A 16,775-nucleotide genomic window follows, 5' to 3' on the forward strand; every position below is an offset into this window, starting at 1 on the left:
TTAATAGCAGGACATTTAGAAAATCATAAGACAGTCAAGCAGATTCAGCATGGGTTTATGAAAGAGATATCTCGATTGACAACTTTGCCAGAGTTCTTTGAGGATGTAACAAACATGCTGGATACAGGGGAACCAGTAGATGTAGAGTATTTGGATTTCAGGAAGGCATTCGATAAGGTGCCACATAAAAGGTTACTGCACAAGATAAGAGCTCACGAGGTTTGGGATAATATATTGGCATGGATAGCGGATTGACTAACGAACAGAAAACAGAGAGTCACGAAAAATGGGTTATATGCTGGTTGAAAATCAGTAACTATTGGAATGCCACAGGGATCAGTGCTGGGAACTCAACTTTTTGCAATATATATTAACTAGCTGGGGGGAGCCTGGCTTTGCCAGGACTGTTTTGGGCCAGGCGGTTTAAATCGAGTGCCAAGCTTTGGGCCCTGTCTGTGTCCCTCTGTGAATCTGCTGCCGGGCAACATTTTAACTTGAGTCCCAGGCTTTAGGGCCCTGTCTGTGTCCCTTTGTGAATCTGCTGCCGGGCAACATTTCTACCTTTTAACACCTTGAAAGATGAAAGTGAAAGTACTTATAAATCGTTTTTGGTAAATCTTATGTTGTTTTGAAAATAGATACTAAATTTTTCAAAGCTGGATGATCAAAGTAGTTTGAGCTGGATGCTGAAGTCATGGCAGTGAAACAATGGCTGCCACATCCCCGAGATGAAAACGATTAGTCCCGCCCACACACACACACACCGATTGGCCAACCATCAGGGGACCGTACTGTAGGATTGGTCAATCGTGACGGCACAGGATTGGTTGAACCTTGACGTCAGTCAATCAATGCTAAGTAGCAGATAATGAGTTTAATTTTGAAGCTTTTATGCATAAGGCGCGAAGAATGATCGTCCGACCGAAAAGTAAATACGCTTACGAGCGTCCCGGAAGCATAAGCTTTCTTCGGAGGTAAAGCGCGCGTAGGTACGCCGTATAACTTTCGAGCGCATAGCCGGACAGATGCACACCCGAGGACAGACAGAAGGACAGACAGACAGATCGATTCCTTTATATATATAGATAACTTGGATGAAGGGACCGAGTGTACTGCAGACAAGTTTACTCATGATACAAAGATAGGTGGTTTAGCAAGTTGTGAGGAGGACACAAAGTGCCTGCAAAGGGATATAGATAGGTTAATTGAGTAGGAAAAATTGGCAGATGGAGTGCAATGTGGGAAAATGAGAGTTTATCCACTTTGGAAGGAAGAATGAAAAAACAAATTATTATTTAAAGTGGCGAGATTACAAAATGATGCAGTACAAAGGCATCTGGGGCTCCTAGTACATGAAACACAAAAGTTGGCGTGCAGGTACAGCAATAATTAGGAACGCTAATGCAATGTTGGCCTTTATTACAAGGGGAATGGAGTATAAAAGTAGATACGTTTCGATGCAACTTTACAGGGTGCTGGTGAGACCACACCTGGAGTACTGCGTACAGTTTTGGTCGCCATATTTGAGGAAGGATATATTTGCATTGGAGGCAGTGCAGAGAAGGTTCACTATGTTGATTTCTGGGATGAAGTGCTTGATGTATGGCTGAGCAGGTTGGGCTTATACTCGGTGGAGTTTCGAAGAATGAGAGGTGATCTTATTGAAACATATAAGATTCTGATAGGGATTGACAGGGCAGATGCTGAGAGGATGTTTCCCCTAAGGGGGTATCTAGATCTAGGGGGCATAGTTTGAGAATAAGAGTTTGCCCATTTCAGCCGGAGATGAGAAGGAATTTCTTCTCTCAGTGGGTCGTGAATCTTTGAAACTCTCCACCCCAGAGAGCTGTGGAGGCAGATTCATTGACTATGTTGAAATGGAGATTGACAGACATTTGAACTACAAGGGATTCAAGGGGTTTGCAGAGTGAGTGGGGCAGTGGTGTTGAGGCCAAGATTGGATCAGCTATGATCTTATTGAATGGCGGAGCAGGCTTGAGGGCTCGACTGGCCTACTCCTGCTCCTGTTTCGTATGTTTTTCGTATGTTTCTGTTATGTATCTAAGAATCCAGGCTGCTGTAAAAATGTCTCCTGTCTCCTTTGTGGTGTCACCTGGAGCCAAGTTTCCACCCCTGGTTACGCCCCATCAGTGGTGTGTCATTTTGGGCAGAGCTGGAGTGGGCAGCAGATATTGTGAATGATGTTAATGCCTATAAATAAGGGCAAACAAAATAACTATTTAAAATTAAAGTAATTAATTCAAATAAATTGTAAATATTTTAAAATTAAACATATAAATATTCTCAAAAATAGTCTCATTGTTTTTCTGTAACAAAGTTTCTAATTAAGATGAATCATGTTTATCTTAAAAGTTTCTTTGATTGAGCAGTATCCCAGGAAGGTGGAGAGAGTGAAGACGAATCATCACTACACTAACTGGGGTGCGAGAAAGGACGCTAGGTTCATACAGAAGATCTGATGGGACCAAGACACCCAGTGTCGAAGACCAGAAACGGGAAGCTTCAAGAATGATTGCAAATGTGAGGAGCATTACTGAGAATCTCTTCAGTCGATGATTTCACCGCGGTCAGAGTCTAAAAAGGTTTTGGGAGAAGTTTAGCAACTGGCATAATACTCGGCATTTGATGCAGTAATTTGACTGGGGATTCACTGGTATGTAAAACTAACGGATATCTCTAGTTCTTGACCCACTCCCCAGAGGGAATAGTTTATTCTATCTGCTCTACCAAAACACATATCATCTTCAAGACCTCTATCATGTAACTTCTTAACTTCTCTGTTCCAAGGATAATAGTCCTAACTGTTCAAACTTATCCTCATAACTGAAGATCATCATTTCAGGTAACATCCTGGTGAACCTCCTCTGTTTCCTTTCTAAGGCTTTTACATCCTTCCTGAAATGTGGAGCTCAGAAATGTCAACAATACTCCAGCTGAGGATTTGCTAGTGATGTATAAAGTTCCAACATGCGCTTTTAGCTTTTATATTGTATTCTATTAAAAACCCAAGTAATGTATATGATTTTTTAAGCATTGGTCAACTTGCCCTGCCACCTTTAAGGATTTGTGTATGTGGACTTCAAGGTACCCGTGCACATTTGAACTTTTCAAAATTGTGCCATTTATGGTATATTTTCTTTACATTTTAGTCCTCCAAAGTGCCACACTTACAATTCTCCGCACTTCTCTGCCATGCTTCTTCCCATTGCACCATTCTAGCTATGAAATCCTGAATACTATAACTGTCCTGAACACTATCATCTACGTTTGCAAGTGCATCATGTGAAAACGTGATAATACTGCTCTCTAGGTTGTTTATAAAAATTTTAAAGAATAATGACTTAAAATGATACTTGATGAACACCATAGACAGCTACACCGCCCACTCGCCCCCAGTCTGAATAAACATCCATTCGCTTCCACCATTGGCTTCCTGTCACTGAGCCTATTTTGTATCCTTATCACCACTTTCCCCTTAATTCGCTCGGCTTATATCTTCTTAACAAGCCACATATCCAAGTTTGCCGATGACACAAAATAGGCAGCTTTGTAAGCAATTTAGATGGAAGCATAACATTACAAAGAATTATTAATAGATTAATTGACTGGACAGAACTGTTGCAAATTGATTTTAATGTATGCAATTGTGAGGTCACCGACTTTGGACGTAAAAAGTATACATCAGATTAATTTCTAAATGGTTAATAACTAAAAAAGCTGAGGGCCCAAAGAAAGTTGTGGGTCTCAAAAATGTCATGGACAGGTGCAACTATACAAATCCCTGGTTAAACCACACCTGGAATACTCTGTCAGTGCTGTGCACCGCACCTTAGGAAGGATGTATTATCTTGGAGCGAGTGCAGTGTAGATTTACCAGAAAGATACATAGACTACAAGGGTTATATTAGGAGTAAATGGTTGGATTCCCTGGAATTTAGAAGGTTAAGATGTGAGTAGAATGAAGTTTTCAAGATATTAAGGGGAACTGATAGGGCAGATAGAGAGAAAATATTTCCGATATTTGGGGAGTCCAGGTCTGATGAACACTTCTATATGCAAAGGATGGTAGACATTTGGAACGCTCTTCCAGAAACGGCAGTTGATGCTAGGTTAATTGTTAATTTTAAATCTGACATTGATGGATTTTTGTTAACTGAAGGTGTTAAGGGATATGGGCCAAAGGTGAGTATATGGATTTCGGTCGTAGATCAGCCATGATGTCAATGAATAGCGGAATAGGCTCGAGGGTCTAAGTGACCTACTCCTGTTCCTGATTAATGTCACTGCATTTGGGGAGGGCTAACAAGGAAAGGGGATACACGTTAAATGGTAGGAAATTGAGTAGTGCAGAGTAACAAAGGGAACTTGGAGTACATTTCCACAGACTCCTGAAGGTAGCAGGCCAGGTAGATAATGTGGTTAAGAAGGCATACGGAATGCTTGCCATTATTAGCCGTGGCATAGAATACAAGAGCAGGGGGTTATGCTTCAACTGTATAAAACACTAGTTATGCATCAGCTAGATTAATGCGTGCAGTTCTGGTCACTACATTGCAGAAACGATGTGATGGCACGAGAGAGGGTACATAGGAGATTTACAAAGATGTTGCCGGGAGTAGAGAATCTTAGCCATGAGGAAAGACTGGATCGGCTGGGTCTGTTTTCCTTGGAACAGAGGAGACTGAGGGCAGGCCTTATTGAGGTGCATAAAATGATGTGGGGCCTAGATAATGTGGTTAGAAAAGGCCATATTTCCCTTAGCAGAGGGGTCAAAAACCAGGGGGCACAGAATTATATTAGTTGGTGCAAGATTTGGAGAGAAAGGTCTTCACCCAGAGGGTTGTGGGGTCCTTGAACACGCTGCCTGAAAGGGTGGTAGAGGCAGGAACCCTAACCACATTTAAAAAGTACTTGGAAGTGCACTTGGGCTGCGTTAACCTGCAGGGCTGCGGACCAAGAGCTGGGAAGTGGGATTAGGCTGGATAGCTCTTTGTTGGCCGGTGTGGACACGATGGTCCGAACTGGCCGCCTTCCGTGCTGTAACTTTATATGATTCTATGATTCTTGGAGGGGACAGATAGAGTGACTAAGGTGACAGCAGGGAAAAAGAGAAATATGTCAAATCTCAAGGCAGTATATTTGAATATGCAAAGCATTCGCAAAAAAATAGGTGTATTAATAGCGCAGATAAAAATTAACAAGTTTGATCTAATAGCCATAATGGAGACATGGTTGCAAGGTTGCCAACGTTGGGAAAAAAATATTCCAGGATACATAACTTTTAGAAGGGATAGGTTAAATGGAAAAGGATGAGGGGTAGCCCTGATAATAAAGGATGGAATACAGACAGCAGAGAGCAAGAACCTTAGCTCTGAAAATCAATAAGTAGAATTAGTTTGTGTGGAGCTAAGAAACAGCAACGGGCTGAAAAAATTGGCGGGAGTTGTTTATAGGCCCCTAAACATTAGTTGTAATGTAGGGCAGAGTATAAATCAGGAAATTAGAGGCGAGTGTAGCAAGGGTAATACAGTAATGATGGAAGACTTTAATCTACATATGGACTGGGCAAACCAAATTTGCAGTAACAGCGTGGAGGATGATTTCATGAAATGTATGCAAGATAGTTTTCTAGATAAGTGTGTTGAGGAACCGACGAGGGAACAGGAACTTAGAGCTAGTACTGTGCAAGGAGAAAGGATGAATTAATAACCCTGTAGTAAAGGGGCACTTTGGGAAGTGTGACTATAATAATGACATTTTTATATTGAGTTTGAAAGTGAGTTAGCTAAATCCGAAACTAAGGTATGAGGGGCGAGTTGGCTAAGGAAGATTGCGAAAATACATTAAAAAGTATGACAGTGGACGAGCAATGGCTAGCATTTAAAGAATTAATACATAATTAACACCAAATATACATTCCATTAAGGCACAAAAACCCAAAGGAAAAGTGGTCCAACCGTGGCTATCAAGAGAAGTTAAAGATAGTATTAGGTCAAAGGAAGTGGTTTTTAATGCTGCCGGAAAGAGTAGTAAGTCTGAGGATTGGGAGGATTTTAGAATTCAACAATGGAGGACCAAGAAATTGATGAAGAAAGTGAAAATAGAATACGAAAGTAAACTAGCGAGAGACATAAAAAGAGTCTGTAAAAGCTTCTATAGATATGTAAAAAGGAAAAGATTAGCGAAAGCAAATGTGGTTCCCTTACAGACTGAGAGAAGAAAATTTATAATGGGTAGTAAGGACATGGCAGAGAAATTAAACAAATATGTTGTGTCTGTCTTCACAGAAGAAGAGGCAAAAAAACTTCCCGGAAATACTGGAAAACCAGGGGTGTAGCGAGTATGAGGACGGAAGTATGTTAGGATAAGTAAAAAAATAGTATTGGAGAAATTAATGGAACTGAAAGCCGATAAATCCCATGGATCTGATGGCCTGCATCCTAGTGTTGGCTATAGAGATAGTGAATGTATTGGTTGTCATTTTCCAAAATTCCAGAGAGTCTAGAATGTTTCCCGCGGCTTGGAAGGTAGCAAATGTAACGCCACTATTTAAGAAAGGAGAGAGAGAGAAAATGGGGAACAACAGACTAATTAACCTGACATCATTAGTAGGGAAAATGCTAGAATCTATTATCAAGAACGTGGTAACAGGGCACTTAGAAAATAATAATAGGATTGAGCAGAGTCAACATGGATTTATGAAAGGGAAACCGTGTTTGACAAATCTTTTAGGGTTTTTTAGGTTGTAACTAGCAGAATAGATAAGGGGGAACCATTGGACATGGTGTATTTGGATATTCAGAAGGCATTCGATAAGGTGACACACAAGCGGTTATTAAAAAATTAGGGCTCATGGGATTGGGGGTACGATACCAGCATGGATTGAGGATTGGTTAATGAACTGAAAACGGAGAGTAGGAATAAATCTGTCATTTTCGGGTTGGCAGGCTGTAACTAGTGGGGTACCGCAAGGATCAATGCTTGGGCCACAGCTATTCACAATCTACATCAATTATTTGGATGAGGGGACCAAATGAAATAGATACAAATTTACTGATGGTAATGGAATATAATGTGGAGAAATATGACGTTATCCACCTTTGTAAGAAAAACAGAAAAGCAGAGTTTTTTTAAATGGTGCAAGATTGAGAAATGTTGATGTTCAGAGTGAACTGGGTATCCTTGTACACGAATCACTGAAATTTAACATGCAGTACAGCAAGCAATTAGGAAAGCAAATGGTATGTTGGCCTTTTTTACAAGAGGATTTGAGTAGAAGAATCAAGACGTCTTCCTGCAATTATATAGAGCCCTGATGAGACCACTCCTGGAGTATTGTGTACAATTTTGGGCTCCTTACCTAAGAAAGGATATACTTGCCATTGAGGGATTGCAATGAAGTTTCACCAGACTATTTCCTGGGATGGGGGGATTCTCCACTGAGGACAGATTGAGTAGACTATGCCTATATTTTCTAGAATTTAGAAGAATGAGAGGTGATCTCATTGAAACATGCAAAATACTTACAGGGCTTGACAGGGTAGATGCAGGGAGGATGTGTCCCCTGGCTGCGCAGTTCAGAACCAGGGGTCACAGACTCAGAATAGGGAGTCAGCAATTTTGGATTGAGATGAGAAGAAATTTCGTGACTCAGAGGTTGGTGAAACTTCGGAATTTTCTACCCCAGATGGCTGTGGACGATGAGTCGTTGAGTATATTCAGACAGAGATCGATAGATTTTTGAATATTAAGGGAATCAGGGAAGATGGAGATAGTTCAGGAAAGTGGAGATGGGGTTTGTAGATCAGATACGATCTTATTGAACAGCGGAGCAGGCTCGAGGGGCTAAATTGCCTACTCCTGCTCGTATTTCTTATGTTCTATTGTTCTTATGAATGCAAGCTAAGTAAGCGCTTCCATCATTTACCGACAATCCGCCCACTGTTTGTGTGAGATTCCGGCCGTGTGGCAGGTCTGGGAGATCCCATTGCTGAAGCAGACAAGTGAAAAGTAGTTAAGAAAGTATTAGTGGATGTGGAATTAAAATTCATTCATCCATTGAGAATAGGAGACACCGTGGGTAGACGTCATTATGTAGGGAGCAATATTAAGGATAAAGTAAAAGCTTTTAAGTTATCCAAAAATGCTGGCAAGTAGATAGTAAGGACTAGCAAAGACTGTTTGGTAAATATTTGGAGTAGTTCACAAGTGAAGCACTAAAGGAGTGCTTGCATGATCGGCAGCGATCAACCGGTTTTTAAGTACAATTGCAGTATTCAACCAAACAACATGGGAATCTGGAGTCTAGGGACACAGACACCGCGAGATAAAGGAATGGGGACTGACAGGAATGACAGTTTACTGACACTGTTACAAGTTTCCTCAATTAGAGAATGTTTTTGAGGATCTGACAGCGGCTGAAATAATCGCAGTGTTTAAAATTAGGCCAGGAGAGATCCAATGGGTGAGCACCTGGGAGGGGTGCAATGTAAAAGGGAATTCTATTGGTGTAAGGGACGATATGTCATCTTTAACTAACCTGCTTTGGTTTCTGAAACACATCACTGGCCTGTAGGGCAGGGGAATTGCAGTTGTAATCACACAGTCGCATTGAAGCAGCGGACAAGGTCCCACATCTACAAATGGCGAGGAATTATGGGCTGGGCTGGGAGACCTGGCACCGCACAGAGAGCTCATTACAAAATGTAAGAAGGTTATTGACAAATCGGAACCTGTAAGGGAGGGGTGACTATTGAACATCTGGGATCTTCCTCGATGCCAGTTTATTTATAATCTTTTGTTCAATAGAAGCTCAACGGGGATGTGTGTATCTTACAACCAAAAAAATTGGTAATAATACCAACAGAGGTCACTCTGTAAATCCATAGAAATGTAATGGGTGGGAGTAGTTCAATTGCCGCATTCTATCTGGATTCTTTGACACAGCAATCACAAATTATCGACGCTCTTCCCCTCTCTTTCCACAGACAATGACTTTCTCGTTTTGAAATATTCACCTAATTTTCCCTTAACTATTCCCTGAGTTAAAAAAATCCAAGCTCCAGCAACCCTTTGCATAAAGAAGGTTCTGCTAATCTCTGAGCTCATTCTTTTTGGGACAATTTGAAGTCGATCACCCTTTATTGCTTGCTCCCCAATTAGATGGAATAATCTCTCCCTCTTCACTCTGCCAAATTGTTCATAATTATTAAAAGCTCTATTAAATCTGCTCTTAGATTTCGCACCTCCAGTGATAATAGTCCCAATATCTTGCCCCTCATCAACAATATAGTTCTGATCCATGGCACGGTCCTGGGTTATCTACATTGCCTAATCTCAGTGGAGTTAATGGCCGTTCCACAATGAGGGTTTGAAACTGTACCTGGTTTTCCAACGATGGCCTCGTCAGCATTTTGTAAAGGCTCATCAAAACATATGTTTCTTGTGATCTATGCTCATGTCTGCAAAACACATATTTCTGTTGGTTTTCACATGGATTTAACCACCCACAGGCATACTTTCTTGGAATTAATGTTTTGGATCTCTATCGCTGTTCATCCAAACCCTGCAGCTCCTTCCCATTGAGAACCTGCTCCCATTCCTTGGCGTTTCTGAAAGATTGAGGCGAGATCACCGATGAACAATTTGTAACTGATTCTAAGTTGCTGGGATTTTTCAATTATTATTTGGAACAATATGCAACCGCATAACAAGATGGTAATTTCCAAAGGTTCTTTCTGACCATTTGCAAATGTTCAGCCAAAGACAAGAATGCTTTACATCACTTTCATTTTACCTGATTTCAGGCATTGTTTTAACAGGTCACTTGCAACAATTGTAATAGTTTAGAACGTTATGAATAAACATTAATTCTTACATTCCTTAACATTTGTTTGGGAGACTGATTGAGACAGAATAGCAATAATATTACCCATGATATTTTTATCGACAGCACTGAACAAGAGCAGACACCATCTTTGTGATGAGTGAGAAACACCAGTCAGCGCACAATCGAGATTTTAAGTCAGTATCTGGGACAACAGAGGTGAAAGGTCACATCGATGAGCCGAGATCCGAAAGTTTCCTCCATTCGAACACTGATCACGTGAAAATCGTCAATGAGGAATGGAGTCCGATAGAGAGATCCGCACCTACAATATTCACATCAAACTCCCAGGAAGTTACCAATATCGGCGATCGCAATACCTTTGATTGTTTCGGCACAGAATAAAACTTTATTGATGATTTTAAACTGGTGCGCCCGATCCCAGTACCTGCAGTGTAAGGTGGATTCCTCTGTTGCCCAGATGTCCGACTCCACTGCTGAACCTCAACATTGTTATCTATGATCCCTGAACTTGAAATGTGCTAAATTAGCAGGAATAGGTTATGATTACTCAGCAAAAGCACCGTAAAACTAACGCAAAGCCGACATCAAACGCATGCTGCAAAATGGAAAAATGTTTACAAAAGAACTCACATTTCCAGAAAGATGGACGTTCCACGGTGGAAAGGACGTTGAAATTGAGCTTCAGTTTAAAAAAAAGCTTTCGTTTTACCTGGTTATTCTTACTCTCATTTTCTAACTAATCTCAGAATCAGTGTCCAGGGGGATTTCGCCACATTCTGCAGCTCTTCTCTGAATTTGCTCTGCGTCGCTGCATAAATACACGGGTTTTGAAAGCAACTCAAAAACCTCAACAACGCCCCGGTTTCAGCGGCGATATATGCAGGATTTGTGTGGTCGCCTCGGTAATTAGTGCTGCTTATCAGTCTGGTAGTTACAATACTCACGGCATTTGTCAGCCACAACAGTATAAAACTGCCCGAAATAGTGAACAATAAAATGATGGATTTCCTTCGGTTCTCCATCTCTGTATCAGTGTGATTCTCACTCCTGTGACCTCGGAGTCCCCTGCGGGATCTGCTGGCCACTAAAATACGTCGAACTGTTAAAGAATTAAACAAGGCGATTAAAGTAAAAGGAATCCAAAAGACCCAGGCGCTGTGAAACCAGATGAAAGCTATGCCTGGAGCTGAGGTAAAAAAGCCTACACTTTTCCGGCAGCCCCACTGCACCTTGTTAATTATTTGCTGAGATTCCACTGCAAACAAAGCGGGGATGTCCTTTAGAAGGATGAGGACCGTGAACGATGTTATAACCGCGGCCGCAGTTCTCTCGGTGCAATACTTTGATTTTAGCCTCTCGCAGCAGATAACAACACATCGGTCAAATGTGAAGGAGACGGTGAACCAAACAGACAAATCGAAGGTGACACCAGTCATATATAGAATGAACTTACACACTGGAGTCTGGGACAGGAATGAAAGTGGAAAGTGATAACTAAAAATATGATACACTATTACATTAATGATGATGACCATTAGATCTGCTGTTGCCATGGCCGCCATGTAGACAGAGGTACACTTGGAAAGGCCGCAGTTTCCTCGGGAGAGAATCACCATTGTCACGAGGTTCGCTGTTAGAAAGAGAGAGGAGAAAAATAATGTTCCAGTGTCTGAATGAAATATATAGGGCAATACTTGTGGAGAGCTGATGCGCCATCAATTACTCAAAAGACTGAAGTTGAGCGAGTAACAATCAGGCTTTTATTAACTAAAGAATGAAGGTCTTGTCTCGAGTGGTCGACCCGTCCAGAATACTAAGGGACTGGGAGGTAGTCACTTATATACCTGGAATAGTGGGAGGAGTCAGCCGAGGCATGTCCAGACCTGTACCTAGTGGAATACACATACAGACACAGACAGGTATGACAGTGGTTTACCACATTCACCCCTTGTTTAAAAATGAGTCCGGCGGGGTGAAGTGTATTTAAAAGTTCGTGTATTGGAGTCTCTCTGGAGGTCTTGTCTGCCGCTGTGATCGACGTGGCGACGGCAGGGGTGGTGGAGCTTCCGGCGTCGCGTCCCGTGTAGGCTGGGGCCCTGGAGTGTAGTCCTCATGGGTGACGGTCCAAGGCGAGCCGGCTGCTGGGGTTGGATATCGGGTCGTGGGGGGGGGTGGTAATGGGTAGTGGGTTACAGCGGTCCCCGAGGGTGCGAGGTCTCGTATGGAGACTGTGTCCTCCCGCCCGTCCGGGTACGCAATGTAAGCGTACTGGGGGTTGGCGTGGAGGAGGTCGACCCTCTCGACCAGGGGGTCCGTTTTATTGGCCCTCACGTGTCTTCTCAGTAGTACCGGCCCTGGGGACGTCAGCCATGGCGGTAACGATGTCCCCGATGTGGACTTCCTTGGGAAGACAAACATTTTCTCGTGAGGGGTGGCATTGGTGGCAGTGCAGAGAAGTGACCGAATCGAGTGGAGCGCATCGGGGAGCACCTCCTGCCAGCGGGAGGTCGGAAGGCCCCTAGACTTTAAGGCTAGTAGGGCAGCCTTCCAAACAGTTGCATTCTCTCTTTCCACCTGTCCGTTCCCCCGGGGGTTGTAACTGGTGGTCCTGCTTGTGGCAATACCCCTAGCGAGCAGGTACTGGCGGAGTTCGTCGCTCATAAACGATGAGCCCCGGTCGCTATGGATATAGCTGGGGAAACCGAACAGGGTGAAGAGGCTGTTCAGACATTTAATGACCGTGGCACTGGTCATGTCCGGGCAGGGGAAAGCGAACGGGAACCGGGAGTACTCGTCAATGATGTTGAGGAAGTACACATTGCGGTCGGAGGAGGGGAGAGGCCCTTTAAAATCGACGCTCAGGCGTTCGAAAGGGCGAGTGGCTTTTATCAGGTGGGCTCTGTCTGGTCTATAAAAGTGCGGTTTGCACTCAGCGCAGACTTGGCAGTTCTTGGTCATGGTCCTGACCTCCTCAATGGAGTAAGGCAGGTTGCGGGCCTTGATGAAGTGGAAGAACCTGGTGACCCCCGGGTGGCAGAGGTCATTGTGGAGGGCCCTCAGCCTATCGATCTGCGCGCTGGCGCAGGTGCCACGCGATAGGGCATCTGGGGGTTCATTGAGCTTCCCAGGCCGGTACAAGATCTCGTAATTGTAGGTGGAAAGTTCGATTCTCCACCTCAAGATCTTGTCATTTTTGATTTTGCCCCTCTGCTTGTTGTTGAACATAAAAGCAACTGAACGCTGGTCAGTGAGCAGGGTAAATCGTTTTCCGGCCAGGTAGTGCCTCCAATGACGCACAGCCTCCACGATAGCCTGGGCCTCCTTCTCGACCGCGGAGTGTCTGGTCTCCGGGCCCTGGAGGGTTCGTGAGAAGAATGCCACAGGTCTCCCCGCCTGATTAAGGGTGGCGGCCAGAGCGAAGTCGGACGCATCGCTTTCCACCTGGAAGGGGATGGATTCGTCCACTGCGTGCATGGTGGCTTTGGCAATGTCTTCCTTGACACGGTGGAAGGCTAAGCGGGCCTCTGCCGTCACGGGAAAAGAGGTGGACTTGATCAGCGGACGGGCTTTGTCTGCATAGTAGGGGACCCACTGAGCGTAGTAGGAAAAAAACCCTAGGCACCTCTTCAGAGCTTTTAGGCAGTGGGGCAGTGGGAGTTCCATAAGGGGACGCATCCGGTCCGGGTCGGGACCGATGACCCCGTGTTCTACAACACAGCCAAGGATGGCGAGGCGGTCTGTGCGGAATATGCACTTCTCCTTGTTATATGTCAGGTTCAGGAGTTGGGCGGTGCGGAGGAATTTCTCGAGGTTTGCGTCATGGTCCTGCAAGTCATGGCCGCAGATGGTCACATTATCTAGGTAAGGGAAAGTGGCCTGCAGCTCGTTTTGATCGACCATCCGGTCCATCTCCCTTTGGAAGACGGAGACCCCGTTGGTAACGCCGAAGGGAACCCTAAGGAAGTGATAGAGGCGGCCGTTTGCCTCAAAAGCAGTATACTGGCGGTCTTCAGGGCTGATGGGGAGCTGGTGGTACGCTGATTTCAGGTCAATGGTCGAAAAGACGCGGTACTGCGCGATCTGGTTGACCATGTCAGCTATGCGGGGGAGTGGGTAGGCGTCCAGCAGGGTGTAGCGGTTTATTGTTTGGCTGTAGTCGATGACCAGGCGTTGTTTCTCGCCGGTCTTAACGACCACAACCTGGGCTCGCCAGGGGCTGGAGCTGCCCTCAATAATCCCCTCCTTCAGGAGCCGTTCCACTTCGGTTTTGATGAAAACCCTGTCCCCGGCACTGTATCGCCTGCTCTTTGTGGCGATGGGCTTACAGTCAGGGGTGAGGTTAGCAAACAGTGGGGGGGGTGGGACTCTGAGTGTGGAGAGGTTGCATCTAGTGCGCGGCGGGCAATTTGGAGGCTGCTGGCTGCGGACTGTGAGTGGGGGGAGGGGGCCACCGTACGCCATCGTAACGCTTTTGAGGTGGCACTGGAAATCCAACCCCAGTAGAACGGCAGCGCAGAGGTCGGGCAGGACCAGGAGTTTAAAATTATTGAACACAGTCCCGTCTACTACTAGTGTCACCACGCAGTAGCCGCCAATGTCCGCTGACTGGGACTCGGAGGCCATAGAAATCCGCTGGTGCGCAGGCAGGACTGGGAGAGAGCAACGCCGCACCGTGTCGGGGTGGATGAAGCTCTCTGTGCTCCCGGAGTCAAAAAGGCAGTTTATTGCATGGCCGTTTACCTTAACGTCCATTTTGGACCGAGCTAACTGGTGCGGTCTCGTTTGGTCCAGCGTCACAGAGGCCAGCGTAGGGGTCGGTGTGTCGCTGCGAGTATCAGATGGGTGGGGGTTGGCGGTCTGCTGCGTCCCGGCTGGTGTCCAAGATGGCGGCGCCCATGATTCCCATGTGGCTGGAGTCGTCCAAGATGGCTGCTGCTGCGGTGGTTCGCACATGGCTGGGGAGGCCCAAGATGGCGGCTCGCACGGCCCACACGCGGCGCTGCTGGCGTTCGGGGTGGCTTTGGCCTTGCAGACGCTGGCGTAGTGTCCCTTTTTCCCGCAGCCCGAGCAGGTTGCATTCTTCGCCGGGCAGCGCGCTCTGGGGTGTTTGGCCTGGCCACAGAAGTAGCATTTCTGGCCTTGGGATACTGCTGTCTGGCTTTGGGACACTGCTGCGGTAGTTGGGCCTTTGTTGGGCTGTGGCTGGGGTGGCACGGTGCTATGGGGCTGTCCTACCGTGTCCCAGGTTGTCGTTCCCCGCGGCGTCCACGGTGCAGAGGAGTAGGCATCCATGCCCCGGAAGGCTGCGTCCAGCGTTAGTGCGATGTCGGAGGCTTTGTCGAGGGTGAGGTCACTCTGCTCCAGCAGTCGCTGTCGGGTGTAGTTGGACCTGTGGCCCGCTACGAAGGCATCCCGGATCAGTTCCTCCGTGTACTTAGTGGGCGTTACCGCCTTACACCCACAGGCCCGGCCAAGCACGGACAGTGCTTGGAGGTATTCCTCAGTCGATTCCCCAGGTTGTTGCTTGCGACTCCCCAGAAGGTGCCTAGCGTATACTTCGTTCACAGGGCGCGTGTACTGGGTCTTGAGGAGCTGGAGGGCGGCTGTGTACGAGGTCGCATCCCGGATGACTGAGTACACTCGGTGGTTCACCTTGGAGATCAGGACAGACAGTTTGTCCGCATCCGTTTCGACCGCAGTGGAGGCAGTCAGGAATGTCTCGAAGCACGTAAGCCAGTGAGCAAACTTGGTGGAAGCGTCCGCTTCCCGACTGTCCAGGTCCAGGCATGCTGGTGTGAGGATCTTCTCCATTATAAAAAATTTAGTTAATAAAATTGATGCGCCATCAATTACTCAAAAGACTGAAGTTGAGCGAGTAACAATCAGGCTTTTATTAACTAAAGAATGAAGGTCTTGTCTCGAGTGGTCGACCCGTCCAGAATACTAAGGGACTGGGAGGTAGTCACTTATATACCTGGAATAGTGGGAGGAGTCAGCCGAGGCATGTCCAGACCTGTACCTAGTGGAATACACATACAGACACAGACAGGTATGACAGTGGTTTACCACAAGAGCATTTTACTCTATTCAGTGTGATTATCAGTACGGAGCAGCGTGAGAACAGGATTGGTATTGGAACCATTATCTGGGAATCGGACTCATACATTTTAATGAGCTGCTGCAGCACTCACTCTGCACGGGGCTGGTGCTGGAGGGGCGTGAAGACGGTCCGAAGAACCGCCAAAGTCCTTGTGTAGCTGCTTCAAAGAGCATTGTAAAATCAGTGAGGTTATTGGATTAAGGGAAGCACGAAAAGTATAAATAGGCGGTTCACGAGTTGGTTCCAGTCACTTCCGACTAATTAATACTGACATCTAATAAACAACTTACCTTTTCCGATCAGGCTGACCAGCTACACAGTTAATCCTGAAAAACGGTAAACCGGTTACAATGGCTCACCGGGGGCAGCGACGGCTGCGAGAATCGGGTAATAAATCTCTGTTATCTGCAGCATAGTTGGTTGACCCATTTTCTATGTGAATGGAGGAATTCTGTGTCAGAGCTGAAAGACTCTGACTGGCGCCCGGCTGAGGCAATGGAAGGGAACCTATATTTATCCACACATCAATCCTCCAGCGAGTCAACCAGGTTAAATCATAATTAGCAATTGTTACAGTCATTGAACAAATAGACTCAGGTAAGTTGTTTTTCATCTGATACGTCAGATTAATAGAAATAGTTGAAATTGATATGGGAAAGTTTATCAATAAAAATATAATTAAATCATTCTTTACAATTAGAGTGTTCAATCTCTCAGTACTGCTGCTGCCTCTGTTACTACAGGAGCAATGAAGGCAGCCCCCTAGCCCTACACATCCTGACCCTATACTTGACTCAGTTTTGT

General features: G+C 45.4%; 1 protein-coding gene across 1 annotated transcript; it reads right to left on the reverse strand.

The window, feature by feature from the left end:
• Positions 1-10,596: 10,596 nt before the first annotated feature.
• Positions 10,597-16,400, reverse strand: LOC147092618 (putative G protein-coupled receptor 139). Its single transcript, XM_085975651.1, has 2 exons — positions 16,331-16,400; positions 10,597-11,501 (listed from the first exon to the last, which is right to left on the reverse strand). Exons 1-2 carry the CDS (start codon positions 16,398-16,400, stop codon positions 10,597-10,599), a joined length of 975 nt encoding a protein of 324 aa, XP_085831777.1.
• Between the last annotated feature and the right edge of the window lie 375 nt (positions 16,401-16,775).

Source organism: Somniosus microcephalus, unplaced genomic scaffold (assembly GCF_052327205.1).
Source record: "Somniosus microcephalus isolate GS21.2 unplaced genomic scaffold, FLI_Smic_1.0 unresolved_chr2, whole genome shotgun sequence".
NCBI lineage: Eukaryota > Metazoa > Chordata > Chondrichthyes > Squaliformes > Somniosidae > Somniosus > Somniosus microcephalus.

Coding starts and splice junctions, on each gene's coding strand:
- LOC147092618 (XM_085975651.1), bottom strand. CDS start 16,400: ATGGGTCAACCAACTATGCTGCAGATAACAGAGATTTATTACCCGATT. Junction 11,502..16,330: donor CGCAGCCGTCGCTGCCCCCG/GTGAGCCATTGT, acceptor TCTTTCTAACAG/CGAACCTCGTGACAATGGTG.